We start from the raw sequence: 21539 nt of genomic DNA, 5'->3' as shown, positions 1-21539 counted from the left end.
GATCACTACTTAGGCTGGTACCGAAAATGGCAGTTCTCAGAAATAGGTCCAGTTCTATATACCATATATGGTTCCATATATTATAAATATATATGTAATTCCTAGTATATAAAATATATCTATCATGCCTATTATACTTTAAAAAATGGTTGCTTATGTAAAAATAGTTACTAATAATAGATTAACTAAATAAAAAAAATCAGAATTAAAATGAATAATATGTATTAAATTTTATTTATAGTTAGCAATTATGATTACATTGAAGGGGGAGGTGGGGGTACTGGTAACAATGGTGGTGGTGGTGGTACACCCATCATTGGTGCGCCGGGAGGTGGTGGTAAACGCATGCCATGATTTTCCCACATTTTTGGTGGTGGTGGTGGCATACGCAGAGGCTCCATTTTGAAAGCAAATTGCAAAAAGAACTGCTTTGTGTCCTTATTCCAGTGAGTCCAGAACTTAGAGTCATGTTTTTCTACCTCTCTACTGGGTACCTTGAATGCAATGGTCTCATATGGCTCAGCAGCAAATAACAAATATTGCCACCTACGGTCTGGAGGCTCTATCTTTTGTTCATAAGCTGACATGAAACGATGTCTAGGTTGCACTCCTTCAGCAATTTCTGAAAAATGAAATCATGGTTAAAAGTTATAGGTATTTTAACATTCATTGCACATTATTTGTAAATAAAATCTCCTTGATGTAATTAAGTAAGCAAAATTTTCTATAGCCCAATTCAAAGGCAAGTCAAAGGGAGACAGTACAAGTTTGGGTTTCTGTTCTACTTGTGTTTCTCCAGTGGAGTATGTATTATTTTTAAGATTTAGAGTGTAGTTTTTGAGGCATACTATGCTAGACAATTGATATGAATAGTGAGAAGCATCTGTACTTATACAGCAATTTCATTTCAAGAGTGGGAAAAGGCAGTGAAATCATAAGGTATGGTGGCATAAGCCTAGGTATATCACAGTGTATACCAATATGTTCATGTGTATAGGTAACAGTTATCACTTTCCATCAGGTAGCCCACAGCTTATTTGTTGTTTCGAGGTTTAAAAAAAAAGGTACATATGTACATAACTATTTTGATAGAATAAATTACTATTGGTATTGTTACCTGGATAGTCAACTTGAAATAATAAACTCTGTTGTGCATTCTCTGGATCTTTTTGTTTAGTAACTCTGTAACCTGGCCTTCCAATTTTAACAAACTTTTTTGGTTCTATTCTCGGTTTCTCCGGTGCCAATAATTGTGGTGCTTCTTTCGCTTCCTTAGCTGCTCGTCTAGCTAAATTTGCCTGGTGCTTTTTCCCTTGAGTATGAGCCAAGTAGCTACCCTCGTTGTTATGTAAAGTTAAGCACAACTTACATTCATAAGACCCTGAAAATCAATCAAGATCTTTGTCATTTTAAATTCAATGTAAGCAAAGATGAAACATTACCTATATCGAGAGACGGCAGAGAGAAATTACTAATTATGATTAATATATAGCTATTAGCTTATTGGTTATAATTTCATTAAGCATACTCTATAGAAAATTAAGATTATTTATGTAAAACATATCACATGAATTGGTTTATTGGTATATATACCTAAATGGTTTTTCATAAAATAAGGATCTTTATTTAAATCAATCGTTTCCAAGGCGAGCTGACGAAGCCTTTCGCGTCGATCTCTGTTGCTTTCAGACCAAGACGCTACGCCTCCTCCACCAGTTTTACCGCCGGGACGGTTTTGGAAATCCATTTTATATGGTTATATTTTTTTATATCCTTAATAAAAAAAATTATTAAACTTATAATTAACTTTTTTTTTTACAAGACTAATTTAAAATTTATAATTCATAATCACGTAAAGTCTATAATACAGAAAGTAATCACAGATTACAGAGACTATGTCCAGAGTCAGATTATACAGACCACAGATTAGAGAAACTATATTTAAAGAAGATAACACAAACCAGTATTGCCAGATTAGGCATTTTTGCCTTTTAGGTTATTTTGAAGGTTGTCAAAGCGATCGAAAATTACGATTACTGACAAGTCGTCATTTTAGCTAACTCCAAAAAAAATTCGGTGATGTCTGTGCATCTTGTATCGAATTTATCATGAGGAGTGCTCTGAGGAATTGTTCGGATTTTTACCTGCTGCTGTTTTATATCACCGTACAACTCGCCGCAAACTAAAGTTTTATCCCAACCATCTGGATATGTCGCGGTTTTCTATCGTACGTTTTTCAAGGCACTTTCTTCCAAGTATAATCATTCTTGGAATCAATTTAGAGCAGCAGTATTTCTGAATCGAAACGACATCATAACCTTCAAGAATAGAGCATATTCCTTTTTAATAAGCTGGTATTGCAATGTGTTTGGTGTTGTGAGTGATCATGGGCGGTGATAGTCACTTAATATCAGGTGAGCCGCATGCTCGTTTGTCCCCTGTGTTATAAAAAAAATAACAGTACATGATGTATTGTTATTGTGGCATAACTTTAAATTTGTTATAAGTGAAGTTTCATCTTACAAGAATAAATATATTCTTAACTACATTTTTATGTACCTTAATCTTTTTAGGGTTCCGTACAAACTAATACAGAGGAACATTTATTATTTATTTAAATACTATTATGATTACTTTACTTATAAACTATATAATTTTATATAAGTAATATATAGCGGGATTTTTTAACAATATTAGCAAATTTATCTAATTTAAATGGTCTCGCCATAGAGTGGGCCACTCATTCTATGCTTTTATTTTGGTTGTAAGAGAAGATGAAAAAAATTTAATGGTCGAGGGATGGGTAGCAGTGTCCCTTTTAAAACATCAAAGCTTAATTGCAGTTGCTTACCTATCTGCACAGAGTGGCTATTGACAATAACTTTCCACTTTTAGGGGAGGCCTATGTTCAGAAGTGGACTGTTAGCGGCTGATATGATGATGGTCTAATTTGTTATTTTTTAATCAATGACGATAGGATGGTAGCTCTTGTCCGCAATTATACATTAGCCGGCTACCTGGAGATGAAAGCAGGTTGATTGGCTTATCGTAACAAAACATACAATAAAAAATAAGTTTTAGGAGTTCGTATGGAAGTCAGCTGACATGTTATATTGCTAGCAATGGTGCCACTAGTCTTCATTTCTAATCACACCTATCCCACCAATTTGTCATTAAAATGTCAATATTTGGCCATTAAGCAATTGCAGCACTGTGCGAAGAAATAGTATGAAATGTAAGAGTAATACAGGAAGGTTTTGAGCAAAGAACTTTCTATTTAAATAATTTATTTTAATCAGAAAAAAGGAAAGAAAAAAAATGTATAACCTTCATAATACAATATATAAAAGTATAGATCATAATTATATGCAGCCATAGGTGTAAGAGTGTGTGTATGATAGGTAACAAGGAGCTAATTGAACAGTATGTGTATCTGAAATCCAGAGGTATATTATGACTTTATTAGCCCGTGCAACTGTCTGTTCCAGTTGTGTTTCAGAAATTACTAGTTATATCTGCTTGAAACTTCAAATAGTTTTAGGTAATATTGGACGAAGATATAGAAGAATATTTTTATTTTCTTTGCTAGGGAATTCAATTTTTCAAGCCTTTCAGTTCTAGTGATAATATGATTTTTTTTCTTTTTTATTGTACTCAAACCGATTTTTATAGGTTATTAAGCGATTTAAAAACGATTTTTTATTATTATTTTCGTATAAGAAATACAACACTACTTTATTTCATATCTATATACGGAACTCTTGGCGTAGAGTTCAATTTAGTCCATTTAAGGGTTCCTGGAGTCCAATTTTTAGTGTATTTCGATACATTTTATCTGGCAACACTGACTGGAACTGTCATTGTCAAATTTCTATATAAACCTCTTTTACATTGTTGAAGTAGCCCAAAGGTATATTTCTTTAAAAATCTTATTTTATTTTGAAAATCCTATGTATTTTATACTATTTTGTGTGTTGTTAAAAATCTGCAGTAGTTATTAATTTATATTGTAATTTTATTTTGTGTCCAAATTATTCTTAAGTGAATATAAGTGTAATAATCTGCGTGTAAATAATTCGCTTTGTTTTTCAGCAAGTGGCACAAGATGTTGATGCCAAAACAGAATCGTGTTGCTATTTATGAATACCTTTTTAAAGAGGGGGTTATGGTAGCAAAAAAAGATTACCATGCACCCAAACACCCAGACTTGGAGAAGATACCTAACCTCCAAGTCATCAAAGCTATGCAGTCTCTAAAATCCAGAGGTTATGTCAAAGAACAATTTGCATGGAGACATTTCTACTGGTAATTATTATTTTTAATTAAAAAAGTGTATTAAAAGCACTGACCATCTTATTTTCTGTTTTTTGTTTAAGTAAATTCTTGCAATGATATGTAATGGGAGATAGATCTGTCATCGTCATGAGTGTTTGCTATTTACAAGTATTGGTTTTGATTAACTTCTATATAAATCACTTCTATTATAATTGGTAAAGTTTACTAGGTTTTTTCATGTCTTTGTCCATGTAACTTGTATAACTTTCATGTTAATCACCTGAATCATGAGATAACAAACAAGCCATACATAATAAGGAGCTAAGAGCCTGATTTATTATCATAAAGGCAATTACTTTAAAGTTACTTGTATACACAACATCCTTAAAATTTTATTATGGTAATTTTTTAACTACATTCTACAATGGCTTGTATTAATGGTCAAGGAATGGGCAATAGTGTCCCTCTTAAAACATCACCAAAGCATAAACCTTTCTGCATAAACCTGTCAACCCTTCTGCCAACTACTGACAAAAGCTCCCTTATGAGTAAGGCTTATGTTCAACAGTGAACACATAATAGCTAATATAGTAAAAATATTATTAGATATACAATGAAATATACAAATAAGTTTTTAATGTAATGGCAACTTTCTGCATACTCCTTTAAAAAAAAAACTTACAATACATATTGAGTGTTGTGTTAGTAAATTACTGTAATATTTAATGTTAGTACTTGTGTTAGTATGAAAAAGTTGTTTTTTAATTTACTTTTCTTATTTAGTTGGCTAGGAACCCCTTCTTGGGTATAGGCCTCTTACAGTTTGTTCCACTTGTATCTATCCTGTGTTTGTTGTGATTCAGTTTTCTCTCAAAGTTTTTATTTGGCCACATAGTCCTTTCCATCTTGCATGATTGTGTTATTATGTTTTCAGTTATCTTTATGGCTTACTATATATCTGGCCCATTGCTGTTAATGTTTATATATTTCTTTATATATTATTGTTAGATGATTAGCATCTTTTTTAAGATTTCTGGTTTCTTCACTTAATGTTATAAATTTTTTTTTTCACTTTGTTCTGTAGGCTTTTCAAAATTATAGATTCGAGTTTGTTACAAAAAGCATATGTGAAAATGTGAATGTTTAATCTTTCCAATTGTTATAGAATTTCCTCTAAATATTTATTGTGCAATTTCTACTTATTATTGTTTTACTTATAATTTACAACATAGTTCTCACCATGCCTTGGTCGGATGGCAATTTTACTTTATTTGAATGTTCTATGATTTTAATATTTGTTATTTTTTAGTGCGTAGTCAAAAATTTCACTTTAATATTGTTTACAGTCTGTGTGGTCCCAGCAAAGAATAGGCTACCCTTTCCTTTCCCATGTGTGTAGAAAGGGAAGACTAAAGGATGACAAGGGATGGGCAGCAGCATCTCTCTTAAAACATCTCCAAAGCCTAACTGTGGTTGCCCATCCAACTGCCAAGTGTGGTAACTACTCGCAAAACCCCCCTAGAGGGAAACATATTCAGCAATAGATTTGCATACTATGGTATAAACAATACATGTTATGGGCCAGTTATTAACTACACATTCTTTAAAAAATTAACCATACAATTATTAATTATAAAGCTTTTTTGTAGATATGTAAGGTTACTTATTTTTCAGGTACCTTACAAATGAAGGTATTGAATACCTTCGTATTTTCCTCCACTTACCCCCTGAAATTGTGCCAGCAACACTGAAACGATCAGTGCGAACAGAAACAGTGCGACGTGGTGCCGTAGGTCGCTCGGAAGCGCCGGCACGTTCGGCAGAGGACCGTTCAGCGTACAGACGTGCACCTACTGCCCCAGCACCTGCTGGACATGACAAGAAGGCTGATGTCGGACCTGGCTCCGCTGACCTTGAATTCGTAAGTTGTTTAATCTATTATTTAAGAAATGAATAATAAGCTTAGAGTACTATAGCCTTTTTTTGCCTATTTATGGTTATAAATCCAATTTACTGTTTGTTGTTGTACAATTGCACATAAATAATAAAAATTTCATTTATGTGTACACACTGTTAATTAAATTGTCCTTATCATTGTATATTTCGTATAAACGTCTTTTACACAAAAGAAGTTCTCAATTGGCCTATATTCTTTTATATAAAATATATAATTCATGTGTCTGATAGAAAAATTTAGAGCAAGACATCCCAAATTTTTAGTTGTTCCTTGCATTGTTCCATTACCTCAAATTACATCTGTACTGTACATTGTTTTATAGTGCTCTGTGCTTAACCAATTGTATTTCCTTTGCTGTTTTGTAAAATTTGTTTTCGTGTTAGTGGTTTCATATTCAAATAATGATAATTTTATGAAAAAAAACCATTGTCCAGTTAGATGTACTGGTCTTTTCGTTAAAATCTATATCAAGTAATTTCTTGTTACAGAGAGGTGGTTTTGGAAGGGGCAGGCCAGCTCCTTAAAAATGTTTTAATAAATATAATAATGTAATGTAATGTATTTTATTTATCTCACTAAATGTTAGAGATGAAATATAAAACCATATTTATATGTTAAAGAAATTAGTAGTGGGGATAGAACTCCACATGGTTTCTCCTCCTATTTTTCTTTCTATTACTGAGGCAACAAATAAATGGATGATATTTGTGAATATATCATGTATCAAAACTATTTTTTTAGAATTTTTGTTATCATATAAAAACTATAATATGATTAAATGCTTACATAGGTTTAAATTAAATAAAAGTTATAACAATGAAAATAATTTATTTGACATATCTACACAACTACATGTAGGTATAACTTAGTATTTTTTTTTAATTGAATGTGATTTGATGGAGTAATAAACAGTATTCATATTAACCAGACCAATTTCACATATATTTAGAATTACAAGTTATACACAAAATATTTAGCAGTTGTAAACCTTAGGGGGGTCTGGTTTGGCAAATTCACCAATTTGATCAATATAGTATTGATAGGCGCGGAAAGGTTTTAGCTCCCACGGTGCTTGGTCCTCTATTTGTGTTAAATTTACACCTAGATCCTCCAGTGTCGGCAGGCCGGGTTCCACTTTGTCAGTAGTCGCTTCCTATAAACGTATATACATTTTGTTATTAAATCTGAGCATTGTTGCATGTCTAAGTTTGCGACTAGATGACGCTGTGTAGTATATGTATAATAATAATTTTCAATAAACACAAATGCAATCATTTTATTCTATGTGCAATATGTGTATGAGTCGTTTAGCAAGCATGAAAAGCTGAGTTTGAAACTACATGGCCCTGTGTAATATGTCTAGTAGTATTTAAAAACTATTAGATCTTCAAATTATACATACAAGCAAACGGTCATTGCAATTTTTTGGGAAAATACTCCCTTACTGAGGTCCTGTAATATATCGATGGCATAGGTCAAGTAACCATTCCATTTTCAAGTAACAGTATAAGTACAGTAATCTAAATCACTTATAAACTACCTTTAAACTATGAGTACAATAGTATTTTGGTATACTAATAGGCTATAAATGCCTATAGCACTTGTCAAACCTAAGTGTCATTGACCTGAAATTGTGAAGTTAGCCATGGAAGCTTTCATTGTGGAATGATCTTTCATTTCAATCTTGGATTTTTCAAATGCAACATGAAAAAAGCCCTTAACCTTACCTTCTCAATAGATTCCCAATGCAGGTTGCCGAAAGGATATGCAGGTGAAATCATATTCACCAGCGCCACCTTTAGAGGGAAAATTGGGTCATATTTCATATCATACCGCATATAACCCCATTTTTCATCTTTACGCATAAGCTTGTAGAACCAGTCTACTAAGTCAGCCAATAGATACCTTTTTGGCCTGAAATGAGAAATACAAACGCATCAATATGAATTATTATCTAGTACTTGCTATCCCCGCGAATTTCGTACTGCCTAACAGTCGATTCTTTATTTTTTTTAATACTTATACTGCTACTCGGGATGCCAGGTCAGCTAGTATGATAAAAAAAGAAGAAAGTTAAAAAGTCAACAATTACATTATGTCAAAAAATAAAAATTATAAAACGCCGTGCCACGTCACTCAATTGTTTGCCTTCCCGGAACCTCTCCACTAACACTTGAGTTTTATGGTATGGTATTAAAGTTCAAATTTACTTTTAAGTATTATTACGAATCGTTTGTATGAGAGTATAGAAAAGTGTTTTTAGACTTTTACAGGCAATTTTTTAAAATTTTCTCTCCGTAATAACCATCTTAGTACTTCAAGGAATATTCTAAAAAAGAATTAGCGAAATCGGTTCAGATGTTCTCGAGATTTGCTCTTAGCAACACATTCAGCGATTCATTTTTATATTATAAATTAGTGTAATCAATTTTAAAGGGTCATAAAGTTTGTTGATAATTTGTTTTGCAAAAATTTGCTAAGTATGCTAGAAATATCACAAAACAGCTATTTTAAAAATTGCTTTGGCTTATATTGTTTAGTTATAATTTTATTATCACGAATAGTAGTAAATATATTTTTTTGTAATTCAAACTGTAGAATTGGAATTACAATTAACTATTAAATAGTAAAGCTTCTTAAGTTCTTGTTTATAAAATTTATACTTAAAACTCAATGTACAATAAAATAACTTAAATGGAGATAAAGTTGCAAATGATATGTCGCCTCCAGATTTTTTATTTAGTAGATTTAAGGTAAATAATATGATGTTTATGAAAAAATCCTCTACATGTTGTTAGTTAATACCAATTTTTATAATAATGCATTTAAGGCGTATTACAGAGGGTGATTTGTACTACTACATACATACAGACAAATACCTATATATATAATAAATAATTGTATGTAAAAATAGATAGTTACTTTTAGTTAGATAAGTACTACTGTAGCTATACTGACCCAACGGCTTGATAGACCTGGCATCTGGTATCTAGGTCACGAATAGCATTAACAATGCCTTGAGCTACATCTGATACAAACACAGGTTGTTTGACTGTCTCCAATCCATTTTTGTACAGAGGCATGAGCTGACCGTGAATTCGCCATCCAGATGCGAAACTCCTGCAGTTGTGATTTTATAAATAATTATTCATATACAAATATGGAAAAAAAATATATTAATAAGAAAGATTAATTATTTTATTCATATCATGTATACAGTTTTTAAAAATTTACTATAAAATGCAAATACATACAAAGTTTCTCAGTTTAGAAATTAAATTGATTCATATTATAAATATACTGAAAATAAGTAGAAGCAAGATGTAAAGAAAAGACAGGCATATCCATGTCCAGACTGATATAGAGAGAATATTAATAAAAACAGTAAATTAGTCATCAATCAGTGTGTTAGAAGAGCAAGGAAATTTATTTAGATACCTTATAAAGCGGTCCTCAGAGCCATAAATATCAGAGGCACGCAAGATGGTGGCTGTGGGGAATTCCTCTCTTACAGCGCATTCTCCAAGGTATTTGCTAATTTTGTATAAGGATGGTTTTTTCAGTACCAAAGGTGTTGGATTTTCCTCAGCGTTAAGATAAGACAGGTGAATGAATCTCTCTACTCCCATTTCTCGGCAGATTCTGAAAATATAAGTTGCATAAAGTAGAAAGAACTACATGCATTGTAAAAAAATAGTTAAAAATTAAAATGTATGTAAAGGAGGTACATAATGAAAACATATTTTTGGGAGTCTGTGATATTTTTCTTTTTGTTTATTTATCATGTCAGACCATTTTAATTTTGTCATGATTGAAGTTGATGTTTTGCAGTAAATAATATTAAATTATTTTATTCTATATTCAGTATAGTCAGATGAGAGAGGATCGCTAAGACGCAAGCTTGCAAAGATAACTTGAAGTTGCCATCCAAAAAACTTACTGTGCTTAATAGAGTGAAGAAATATTTCATATCGAATCAACAATTATTGCTCTATAAGTAGTAAATCCGACCTTTCATGGAGTATTGCTGTCATTTATGGGTAGGACCACTTAGACACTAGCTTAAATCCTTCAACTCGGTACAACAATGAGTTGTGAGAATTGTTGATAATTCCAGGCTTACAAGCAGTATCAAACCCTTAAGTCTTTGAAAAGATTTTGCCTCATTCTGCAAGTTCTATTATTTGTGCAATGGACTGTGCTCAGAGGAATTGTGTAACATGTCACTTTTTACCATTCTCCACCAAAAAGGAATTAACCTACATATATTAGAGCTTAAATAGTTGTATACAGTGTGGTTTCCTCCACAAATACTCAAATTATGGAATGAGCTCTCTGTCCAGGTTTTTCCAAGAGTATAGTATGTGGTTCCTAATAAAAGGGTAAAGAGTTTTTTAAGGTATTGCAGGTATTCATAGGCTATGGTAACCACTTACTATAAGGTGGGCCATATGCTTGTCAACTCAATGGCATAAAAAATAATTTGCTGTAGACCATGACATAGATTTAATAACATAACCTATTTTTAAGTTGAGGTAGTAATTATAATAATTAATTAAATTTCATAAACATATAGCTTACAAAATTTTTAACAATAATATGATAAAATATATAATTTCAATGTAATAATCTTTGTAATTATTTTCTTATGATGTTTTATTAAATCAAGTTACTTTGGTTATTTGAAGCCTATTCTTTTTCATAATATAAACACATATATTAGAGTTTATAAAAATCACAAACTTTAAAAAATTATAATATATTATACAGATTAATGAATAAGTATATAAAATATAAATATATTTCTATTTAAATTCCAGAATAGATAAGTTTGTCTGAGATGTCTTATTCCAATACTAATTTACCTACCTAGCAATTCGCCGAGGTCCATCAACATGAACATCCATATATTTAAAGTTTTTAGTTTCATAATCTCTTCCAATCAAGTTAATAACCACATTGGAATAACGGACTGCCTTTGCAATAGACTCCTCATCTCGGATATCAAAAGGTGTAAAGAGAACTTGCCCCAAGTCTCCAGCGACTTTAAGCCTTTGGGCATCATAGAAGTCACCCCTATATGGTAGAATCATCTGAGAAGAATATTTAATAATGTAATGAATAAGGAAAATATAATTGTGTATTACAAATTATTATTATTTATGACTTTTTATAGAACATGGATTGATAAACAATCTATTAGCTTACTCAATAAAAAGTGGTAACAGTCAATGTAGACATTAAAAGTACTATAGGCTTTACAAAAAACACTGTGATGCCTATAATTTCTCATTATTATTCTTGAGAACTAAGGTGTTATGCTTCAATCCATGCCATATTCCATCCTTCAAACCAAAACATAGCCTTCATACCAGAAATACAAATAGAATACAGGTACCCAACTTTGTACAATCTATCTTTGGTAAGAATTTGAAATATAATGTTAAAATATGTTTCGTTCTACAGAACAATTTTTAATAATCCTTTGTATTTGAGAAACAAAGTATATAAATATTATCACCTGAGTGCCAATCTTGCCCAGCTTGTTGCAAACATAGCGACCCACAAATCCGGTACAACCGAATACCGTGGCTACTATGCCATTAAAACTGCTACGTCCGCCAGTACCTCGTTTGTAAGCAGCTAAGTTAGGCCTCCCATCAGAACTATATTGCGCAGACTTGATGTACACAATGCTCATCGAAGCATTTTTGGCTGAAATTTTGGTGAATATAGAGGGATAAAATGTATTTTTTTTTAACAGTACAATGTGTTTTGCGTTACTACCTATTTCAGTAATTAGGTATTAGAATATTATCAAAAATATTTTGGCCGTTTGTGGTTATAATAATATTATGTAAGAGTTTAATAAATATTTTTCATGTGTGAACAAAACTTACGTATGATTTTTGTGGCGAATTGGCCTTTCAAAGCCGCAGTGGCCATTGTTTGAATATTTAGTATAGAAATATAAAATAATTACAGGACACAAGAAAATCGTAAACTAAAATCGATTACAATGCATCGGGATCACTAAACTGGTTACTAGATTGACACAGCTGATTGACTTGCTTGTTTGACATTGTAATCACAGATTAGAGAGAATATGTCTAACGATTATAATTTTGATACAGACCACATCACTTTAAATAAAAAAAAGTTATGTATTATCAATGCTGGTTTAGTGAATTTGAAAAATTTAAATTATAAAGTAGTTAAATATTTATGATATCTTTTGATATCGAGGATAGAGGTATATTATAAATTGTTCTACAAAAAATATTTAATTATTTTATTAAACTAATACTTCTAGGTGGTTGCGTAGACTCATGTTCTAATTTCGATAGGCAATATGTGTAATACTGTTTTTTAACTAACCTAAATACTTCGTTTGTTTTATACAGTGATGCGTCGTTTTACAAATAAATGACATTAATTATTGAATCGGTGGTGAAATAGAAATTATGATATTTTAATAAAATTTGTATACTAGTATTTTAGTGAAACATTAATCTCAAAGCATATACAACTAAATAACGAATGTAACGATGTTTAATGCAAATAAAGAATCTGAATCTGAAACAAAAATTGTTAAAAAACATAAATTCAGAATAGTGTCTTTTCGCGTTAAAAACATTGGTGTATTAAAGATTATTTCCTATTAAATAATAAATAAATTACTTTTCCGAGAAGTCTCTCCCTTAAAAATGTATTTGCCCTCATAAATATGCCTATGGTTGAAACAAAGGTCAGAAGATGAGTTTACATGATTAGCTAATTGCAATTGCACTGACTGATTATCAATAATCTGCAGTGTATTTTCATATAATTGAACAGGTTTTAGAAATACAATTTAGGTCTTTGTTTAGGCCCAACAATTAAAACTAATTGACATTGACATTCGCAAAGTATAGGAATTACGACATGCGTCACTGTTATGTCATGATCTGATATTGACAATTGTTTGTTGTTGAAATAAAAAAACTTCTTTTTATTAAATTGATCTTGTTTCTCTATTTACGAGTATCGGAAGCAAACGACGAACGAACATCATTGTAGTTTCATTATAATCTTCCAATTTATATACATCACCTGAAAACAATCTATGTTATTGTCAAAGGATCAGAAATTTTTTACGTTGAAGCTGTCGATTGATTTAACTGGATAAACAAAACATATAGTAATATTTTGGACAGTTATAACTTTTCAGTAATTAATAACTATACTAAAATTTACAATGAATGAAGATGAAATATCAATTTTGTGTACCAGTAATAATACTGATGAAATAATCCAAATTTTACAGCAGTTTTTGAAAAGTGTCAGTATATATTATATTTTACTTTATATAATATTATATTTTACTGTATTATAAATTTAATACAGCAACATTGTTATTATTGTTTATAATTTTTTTTTTAGAATGAAAATGTTTTTACGTTTCCATTATTGTGTGAGAATAACAGACGTGTGCTGTTATGGACAGCTTTATTCCAACATCTTCAAAATGACGCCTCGGCGACTGTCCATGCACTATGCCTCGCCACTATAAGGATTCTGAGGTATTATAAACATACTAATTTTAGATCACAAGTATGCATAAGTTACTGTTACCATTAATAATGCTAATCAAATTATATACTTAATTGTATAACCTCTATTGTTTAAAAGCTTTTATTAATGATTATTGCTGTATTATATTTTCAGTCGAGATAAAGCAGAACTAGAAACTTTACTATGTGAGAAGTGGATTGCAGTTCTAATAGAAAGGGCTGGCTTCTATAATGTTATGTCACCAGGACTGGAATCTGTAGTACCTATAGATTTAGCTCAAAAGGAGGTTACAGTTGAAGCCTTAAAGTGTCTTTGCAATCTGGCTTTCAACAGTGAGGTAGCTCGGGCTTTGTGTGCTCATACAAATATTGCCCAAGTTTTGGTTGCTAGATTACGTATTTATAGGGACATACCATTCAAAGATGATATCATGTTATTTGATATGAAGTTACTTTTTATATTAACAGCCTTGAGACATGATATTAAAACAAAAATTAAAGATGAATTACATGGCATGGATTATTTAATAAGTTGCTTGAATGAAATCATATTAGAGGCTTCACCGAATTTACAGGAATTAAAAGCTACAGCTGGTAGTGACATGGAAAGAACACATTGCATATTACAAGTAAGTCAATGTAAATTTAAAATGTAAATTCTTATGATTAAATTGTATTGTTATGTAAAAAAAGTTTTCTTTTAGGATCACCAGCAGTCTATTATTTGTGAGATACTGAAGGCTCAATTCAATTTGATCATTCATTCAGGTTCAGAGGAGCCAACTAATGAAATTGAAGAAGTCATGTTCTTAAAGTTGATGCCTGTCCTTACTACATTATTGCAAGTCGAGACTTCTAATGAGAATAAACTAGTGGAGTTAAAAAGTAACATTGCTAACTTGCTCACAAGGTAAAAATATTATTTTCCTCATTATTTACTTAATATTTACTTATATTAACCTATTTTATTTATAAGAATATATTGTATTACAGTGTACCTCTGGTGTTCTATCCCCATCTTACTCCACAATTAAATACTGGTGAAGTGTGCCAATATAATTATGAGGGAAGGAATATGGATGCTTTACAGTCTCTCATACATCTGTTACAAAATAAATTGTCAAACACAACGGTATTGTTTTCAATATATTACATGAAAATCTATTTTATTAATATAAAAGAATTTATTACTATGTGTATTACTTTTCTATAGTACATTCTGCAATCAAAACTTAATTGGTCAAAAATGATTGCAAAATAACATTTATTAGTTACAAGTTTTGGTTTTAATATAAATTGTTAAATACAGTTCCACACTTTCAGAATACTAAAAATCAGTATGAGACCTTGTCTCCTATATTGACGGTAATGGTAAAGAGTGCGCGTAGTTGTCGAGCGCAGCGCAAGTACTTGCGACAGGTGGTACTGCCACCGCTGCGCGACGTCTCGCGTCCTCCAGAAAAAGGGAGCACGCTCCGCAATCAGTTATGCAGGCTTCTTACTACTCCCGTCACCTCAGTTCGAGACTTAGTGGCCGAATTTTTATTTGTCCTGTGCAAGGAGAAAGGTGAGTTTTCAATATCAAAGAAGCAGTTTGTTTTAGTTATTACAAGTATAATCCGTTTTTCTATACTTAATACTATTAGGAAGAAACCTTGGCATGTAATGCTATTGGCAACCAAACAAATTTGTATTTATTTTTTTGTTATGTCAACAGAGCTTTCTCTCTACTCATTGCCCTTACAATTATATATCTCTGCACATCATACATTTGAAGACGGCGTTGCACATGCTCCTTTGATCCATATTAGTGCGTAAAACAAACAATTTTTAAATTCGTAAAACAAATCGCCGAATTTGGCGCATTATAACTTTCGCGTAGTGTGATCTATATTAGCAAATTTTATCGATGTTCCATTGCGGATGATCAGTGTACAATTGCCTAATGTGCCATTTGTCTAAATTTTGTAAAAAGACATGCTAAGGTTATTCACTGATTTTGCTAATATGCCTTATAAAAATCGCATCAAAAATATAATTATGGTAATACATATTTTCTACACCATAAGATTTTATCTACACTATCAACACATGTAATACAATCGTAACTGATCGCTGTCTGTACATAGGAACATATATAAGAAAAACTACTATAGGCGGATTTTATGAACGCAATAGAATCCAAAACAATGGTTATTAGAATTTTTGTCTGTTTGTACGTTTGTGCACGCTAACCTCAGAAACGGCTTAACCGATTTGCATGCGGTTTTCACTAAACATTTAGTATTTGTTTTATTTCAATCGGTTCATAAATAAAAAAAGTTATATCAATCTAAACAATTACATATAAAATGGTATAAAATAACCGATCAGTTGACTTGGCTGAAACTTTATGAAGGTACTAGGTATGTAATTATCATTTAAGTATATATATCATTCCGGTCTTATATAACAATATAATACCGGATTCATGAAGGGTTCCAATGGGAACTACATAGTTAGAAGCGGGCAACGCCGCGGTAAACGGCTAGTTAATAAATATATAATACAGAATTGGAGGGCCAGACCTCAAAACACTGGCATCCATAATTTGTTTTTTCTCACTTGATAATTTATTAAATATACTAAACTGACAGATATTACAAACATCTTTTTAATGTGCAGATTTGTTAATTTCATGCATTGTTATTTGAATAAAGAGGTAGTTTATGTTTATGATCCGGATAATTTATTAATTATGCGAAGTAAGATAAAACACAATAGTTAATATTATTTTAATAAAATTTATTATTTTGTATATTGCCAGAATAAATTTTTATAGACAAAATTGTTAGAGGCGACTAAGAATTTAATGGTCGAGGGATGGATAGCAGCGTCCCTCTTAAGCCTATTTGCGATTGCCAACCCGCCTGCCACACTTAGTGTGGCAACTAATGGCAAATTCCCCCAAGGGAGAGACAGACGGCTGATATGATGATTTTAAATATGATATACCTTTAATATGGAGCTGTAATGTGCATACTAATAAATATAAGTTATAGTAATCAAGTATATGTTACTGTGCACATAACATAGAATAGCAAAAATCGGAATATGTGACAAACCATCTTCATCCATTCATGTCCTCAATTATTTAATAATGAATAATGCTGTTTTATTTATTTTGATATAAACATGTTATTATTTAATATATTTACTAGTGGGACGCATGGTCAAATACACTGGATTCGGTAATGCGGCGGGTCATCTCGCCCAAAAGGGGTTGCTGAGTGGAGGGCGCGGGGCGCAGTACTCTTCGAGTAGCGACGACTCCGACACTGAGGAATATTTGGAGGCGCAGCCTCACATCGATCCTGTTGTGGGCTGCACAAGGCCTCCGCGCATAGATCCATTTGAAGGAATGTCAGATGAGCAGGTAATTGATTTGTTAAGTTGTTCTTATAATAACTAAACTACACCTGGTTCCGTAGTTTCGACCTGTCGGAATTTTATAACTGTTATCTCGGACTTTAATCAACAAATCCTTATCTGGTCTCATGAGAGATATTTATATATATTTATAAGCCTATTTAATAAATATATATTTAGGACAATTTGATTATAGTGGTTGCATTGCGTAGATGATGTTCGGTTCCCTGAACTTTTCTGAATTATATCGGATCTGTATGTTCTAGGTTGTGCTGTAAATGTTCGTCGCGTGTATGCTCATAACACAGGGTATCCTAGATTGAAGACTAGGCAATTATTCTTACTAATATTATAAATGTGAAAGTGAGTTTGTGTGTTACGTTATAGCTCATTAAAGGTTTTTCACTATGAAATTTGCTATACACGTATTATATGGATGGAGAAGAATATTTTTTGTGCCGGTTAGTGAACATATACCTGTTACGCGGACAAAGTCATGGGTATAAGCTTAACTAGCTTTTTGTCTTTTTATTTCTTTTTTATAATTATTAGTTTAGAAATATGTACTCCTGCGAAGCCAGAGCAGATAACCTATAAAGTATTATGGCTTATAAATAATTTGATAACATAGCAAATACCATGTAACTAATAATAAAACCACAGTGAGATACGATTACATATTTGGTGTAATAAATACAACTGTAATTAATCTTCTCAAAGTGGCTCTGCTTACGTGAGACGCCTTATATAATTAGAATTACGATTATTGCGGTCGCAATAAAGAAACCACAGTTGACTAACTTCTAGTTCTGACTAGAAATTTAGTCGAGTGGCAAGTAATGTAACAGCTAAATGTGTCTAAACAAAATATAAAGTTATTTTAATTTTTTTTTTTTACTAATTTACTAAAGGAGTCTAAATTAATTCTAAACTCGCGTAATTAAGTCATTCGTCAACCAGCGCGTTTAATCGATATATCGGTTTATATAGAAATCCATTTCAAGTTTAATATTATATACACCTATCCCCCGATTTACACGGTAGATACGTTCCTGAGAAAAACGTGTAAATCGAAAATTAAAAATTTTCAAGTCAAAACCGTGTAAATCGAAAAGCTTGCAGAAAATGCATAATTTTGCTATTTAACAGTTGTGATTTTTTTCAATATTTTTAGGTGTACACAGAAATAAAAATAAAAATTTTCATTTGTTCTAATAGTTCTTATTGTAGCTTCGTTCATGTTATATGATTTTGCAACATCTACTACTCTATCTCCCTTTCCTAAGCGATCCAAAATTTCGATTTTAGTTTCTAAAGAAATAACATTTAACTTCTTTCGACATTATAAGCCTATAATTTTTTTTAATTTATGTAAATTTATAAAAATCTTAATTATGCACTCACTTGTAATTTACGAATATGAAAAATTAAATCTTTCTGACACTGTGAAACTTTCACTCAAATACAATTTTCCGTAGATAAAACTTTAATTTTATGCAAAGAAATACAGACACAGTGTGCATGTGCAGCAAGTCAGCACATAAGGTCGGGATTCCCCGTGATATGTGTACACAGCGCACGTGTTCAAACACAGTAGCATTTAGTAGAGTGCGATAAAAACAAAAAAAAAAAAACTTATTTGGAAAACCGTGTAAAAGCGAAAACGTGTAAAACAAATACCGTGTAAATCGGGGGATAGGTGTACATATAAAATCAGTCAAGTATGCACAATATGGTTCGCTTGCATACGGTAAAAGTATAGACTTATTTTTTTTTTTTCAGAAAGAATATGAGGCTATGAAACTAGTAAATCTGTTTGATAAAATGGTCTCCGACGGTGTAATGAAGCCAGCACGAATTGGTCCGGACGGGCGACCACAGGCTGTCGATCATGTACTAGAGCTCAGGGAGCAGCCACCAAATAGACCACAATCATAAATTGACGCCAATTTTTGCTTAAAATTAAGGATAATTTACCAGGAATAAAATATTCTGATTTACAATCGAAATAATTAAAATAGATTCAGTATAATATTACTTAAACATTACAATTTTCTTAAATTCGTACTTCTTTACCCGAGGAAAAGTCTATCCTGTGCATTACTTTTATATCATTATATATTAAATTGTAGTTTTACGATATTATTATCTGTCATATTCATGTGATTTTAATTCATTATTTTCTTTTTATTAAGTCTATTATATTTATACAATAGAATATTACGGTTATTGCTTTTTTATTAAATTAATTGTAGTATTAATAAAACTTTTGGAGAGCATTTGAATAGAATGGAGGTGGGTCAAGTAGAAGAAGCATTTGGCGATACTTTGTAAGACTAAGTCTTACAAAAAACATAATTCTATGCCTTGTTGATGTAATGCATTTTTTGCTTGATCTTTAATAAACCAATTTTTTCGTTTCGTTTCGACTCGCTAACTTGAATATACGTTGTATTTATCTATTTGTTTATTTATAGAATCATGAAGAGTATTATGGAAGATACAGTATATTTTGTTATGTCCATGGCACTTTTTGAAAAAAAAAATAATATTTAGGTATAGCGAACCTAAATATTATATTTTTGTACATACGAGTACATAGGTTTAAAAATATTTCTATTCTAGATCTATTAGGTGTGTCGACCTCTTTCAATTTATATAGTAGCAGTAGTTTTGCCAATAGTTTCGCCCAGGGGCTTTCAATGTTTAAATTCAGTGATGGTGATTAGTGGTATTTTACAATTAAAATTATAAAATAAGATCTTCGAAATTAATACTTATCTCGCGTATGTTTCATTATATATAAATAAATGTTATAACATCAAATGTATTGTGTGCCAATTTTCTTTTTTCAAAAATATCAATACGTTTAATTTTTTAATAAAAAATGTGATAATATATAATTTGATAAGTATTTTAATTATTCAAATAATTAACGCTTAAGTCATAATATTTATATGTTAATAATCAAGCTCTACATTAGATTGTATAAGTATGTATTTAAATACAAAATATACGTAGTATGTAGTACATGTGAAATGAATCTATACATTTTTAAATATTAATGACCTTCTATAGCAGATGCAGCGACAAATGGAGGTGTTATATTTTTACAATATGTAACAACGGAGCGTTGTTGAAGAAGGTGGTGGTTCAGAAAACGTTGAACACCTTATTCATAAAAACGTCAAATCTCTCATAAACCTATTTTAGCTATTGAATTGTTTTGTCTCTTTCTTTTTTGCTAAATTCTCAGTTTGCAAGTGTTAAAACGAGTTTGTAGGAGGTAAGAATTTAAAATATAGCTTAATGACTATGAATTTTAATAATTGGGCTGTCTTAAAATAGAAGAGACTTATTAATTTAATAGTTTACTATCTAATAGTTTAATTTAATAGTTTCCGTGATCACGTCTTATTTACTTGTGAAATGATTATTTTGAAATGTGTAGATCTTTTTATATAAATAAGGTAGATATTATTAACCGCCCACTAAGTCATAAAATTATTCAATGCTTTTATTAAAATATATTGTATTATAATGTGAAAATATTAAATTGTTATTTTCATGTTATAAAATACATCTTCGAAAATGATACAGAATACATAATTGGAAGCGTGCCATATTTTACACATGTGAAGTGGTGTGATTAGCCGCACGTCTTATTTGTTTCTTTAATGTTTTGTTATTAAATAAATTATTGTGCAATATTGATCACTAGCATAATACGCAATTCTTATTTTTTCACCACGGCATTTTTATTACATCCCAAACTATGGCAATCGTTAAATTTTTATTTTTTTCTTTATTTCAAATTAAACATTGTAAGTATTGTGAAAATATCGTTATTTATTATATATATTGAAATAGAAGAGGTGTGATAATCCGAAATAAAAGGATACAGAAAGAAAAACTAATAAATACGAGTAATAAAGTAATTTTTGATCATTATGTTATATAATATCGTTCTGTTAACGTCGTTTGGTTTTTATATAAAGAATGCTTTAAGCGATATTAAAAGATTCTTAATTTTTTTGTATTTTCTTGATCTGCCTCTTCGGAGTATACACCAAAGTTGTCTCAATATGTGCAAGTTAAGCACGCTTACAAAGAAAACACATCTTTGTTTTACAAACATGTGCACCTACTCTATTACCTGTCACAATTTGGTAATTTCACTTTCTATTTACGCATTACAGATTATTGAAATACATATTTGTCCTACTTTTGTAGTTTAAGTACTTTAGTAGTTTGTAATTATTAATTTATTGTACTATAATCAATGATTTTCTATAATAAAAATTACAAAAGGTTCTGTAAGTCTTTGGAATTTATTAATATTATTT

General features: G+C 30.9%; 4 protein-coding genes across 5 annotated transcripts; 2 read left to right on the top strand and 2 right to left on the bottom strand.

The window, feature by feature from the left end:
- Window positions 1–205: 205 nt before the first annotated feature.
- On the bottom strand, window positions 206–1902 carry LOC113523625 (splicing factor 3A subunit 2). The gene is made up of 3 exons (XM_026909625.3): window positions 1594–1902; window positions 1118–1381; window positions 206–622 (listed from the first exon to the last, which is right to left on the bottom strand). Exons 1-3 carry the CDS (start codon window positions 1745–1747, stop codon window positions 255–257), a joined length of 786 nt encoding a protein of 261 aa, XP_026765426.1. The 5' UTR covers window positions 1748–1902; the 3' UTR covers window positions 206–254.
- Window positions 1903–3756: 1854 nt separating this feature from the next.
- Window positions 3757–6784, top strand: LOC113509173 (40S ribosomal protein S10). Its single transcript, XM_026892492.3, has 4 exons — window positions 3757–3910; window positions 4093–4305; window positions 5950–6196; window positions 6721–6784. Exons 2-4 carry the CDS (start codon window positions 4106–4108, stop codon window positions 6754–6756), a joined length of 483 nt encoding a protein of 160 aa, XP_026748293.1. The 5' UTR covers window positions 3757–3910; window positions 4093–4105; the 3' UTR covers window positions 6757–6784.
- Window positions 6785–7040: 256 nt separating this feature from the next.
- Window positions 7041–12300, bottom strand: LOC113509172 (NADH dehydrogenase [ubiquinone] 1 alpha subcomplex subunit 9, mitochondrial). The gene is made up of 7 exons (XM_026892491.3): window positions 12133–12300; window positions 11754–11947; window positions 11102–11325; window positions 9671–9874; window positions 9191–9352; window positions 7960–8146; window positions 7041–7385 (listed from the first exon to the last, which is right to left on the bottom strand). Exons 1-7 carry the CDS (start codon window positions 12176–12178, stop codon window positions 7206–7208), a joined length of 1197 nt encoding a protein of 398 aa, XP_026748292.1. The 5' UTR covers window positions 12179–12300; the 3' UTR covers window positions 7041–7205.
- An 860-nt stretch (window positions 12301–13160) lies between these two features.
- LOC113523406 (synembryn-A) lies at window positions 13161–21508 on the top strand. 2 transcript variants are annotated; one of them, XR_008252928.1, is made up of 9 exons: window positions 13161–13553; window positions 13655–13794; window positions 13940–14414; window positions 14490–14695; window positions 14779–14917; window positions 15109–15352; window positions 16986–17200; window positions 17460–17556; window positions 18976–19102. XR_008252928.1 is itself a non-coding variant. In XM_026909369.3 (8 exons), the coding sequence occupies exons 1-8, from the start codon at window positions 13470–13472 to the stop codon at window positions 19129–19131; spliced, it is 1659 nt and encodes a 552-aa protein (XP_026765170.1). In that variant the 5' UTR covers window positions 13163–13469; the 3' UTR covers window positions 19132–21508. The 2 variants fall into 2 exon arrangements, 1 of the variants encoding a protein (XP_026765170.1); XM_026909369.3 differs by lacking the exon at window positions 17460–17556 and having other exon boundaries at window positions 13163–13553; window positions 18976–21508.
- The last annotated feature ends 31 nt before the right edge of the window (window positions 21509–21539 follow it).

The sequence above is a fragment of the Galleria mellonella genome, unplaced genomic scaffold (assembly GCF_026898425.1).
Source record: "Galleria mellonella isolate WM207_F2 unplaced genomic scaffold, CSIRO_AGI_GalMel_v1 utg300, whole genome shotgun sequence".
In the NCBI taxonomy this organism is placed as follows: Eukaryota; Metazoa; Arthropoda; class Insecta; order Lepidoptera; family Pyralidae; genus Galleria; species Galleria mellonella.
The sequence above is the reverse complement of the archived record's forward strand: the minus strand, read 5'-3'. Positions and strand labels throughout refer to the sequence as shown.

Excerpts from the sequence above, each read along its gene's own strand:
- LOC113523625 (XM_026909625.3), bottom strand. The coding sequence starts at position 1,747 with ATGGATTTCCAAAACCGTCCCGGCGGTAAAACTGGTGGAGGAGGCGTA. Across the intron at positions 1,382-1,593 it reads TTTTATGAAAAACCATTTAG|GGTCTTATGAATGTAAGTTG; the intron begins GTATATATACCA and ends ATTGATTTTCAG. Across the intron at positions 623-1,117 it reads ATTTCAAGTTGACTATCCAG|AAATTGCTGAAGGAGTGCAA; the intron begins GTAACAATACCA and ends TTCATTTTTCAG.
- LOC113509173 (XM_026892492.3), top strand. The coding sequence starts at position 4,106 with ATGTTGATGCCAAAACAGAATCGTGTTGCTATTTATGAATACCTTTTT. Across the intron at positions 4,306-5,949 it reads GCATGGAGACATTTCTACTG|GTACCTTACAAATGAAGGTA; the intron begins GTAATTATTATT and ends CTTATTTTTCAG. Across the intron at positions 6,197-6,720 it reads GCTCCGCTGACCTTGAATTC|AGAGGTGGTTTTGGAAGGGG; the intron begins GTAAGTTGTTTA and ends TTCTTGTTACAG.
- LOC113509172 (XM_026892491.3), bottom strand. The coding sequence starts at position 12,178 with ATGGCCACTGCGGCTTTGAAAGGCCAATTCGCCACAAAAATCATAC. Across the intron at positions 11,326-11,753 it reads TGGGCAAGATTGGCACTCAG|ATGATTCTACCATATAGGGG; the intron begins GTGATAATATTT and ends TATTCTTCTCAG. Across the intron at positions 7,386-7,959 it reads ATTGGGAATCTATTGAGAAG|GAAGCGACTACTGACAAAGT; the intron begins GTAAGGTTAAGG and ends ATACGTTTATAG.
- LOC113523406 (XM_026909369.3), top strand. The coding sequence starts at position 13,470 with ATGAATGAAGATGAAATATCAATTTTGTGTACCAGTAATAATACTGAT. Across the intron at positions 13,554-13,654 it reads TACAGCAGTTTTTGAAAAGT|AATGAAAATGTTTTTACGTT; the intron begins GTCAGTATATAT and ends TTTTTTTTTTAG. Across the intron at positions 14,918-15,108 it reads ATAAATTGTCAAACACAACG|AATACTAAAAATCAGTATGA; the intron begins GTATTGTTTTCA and ends CCACACTTTCAG.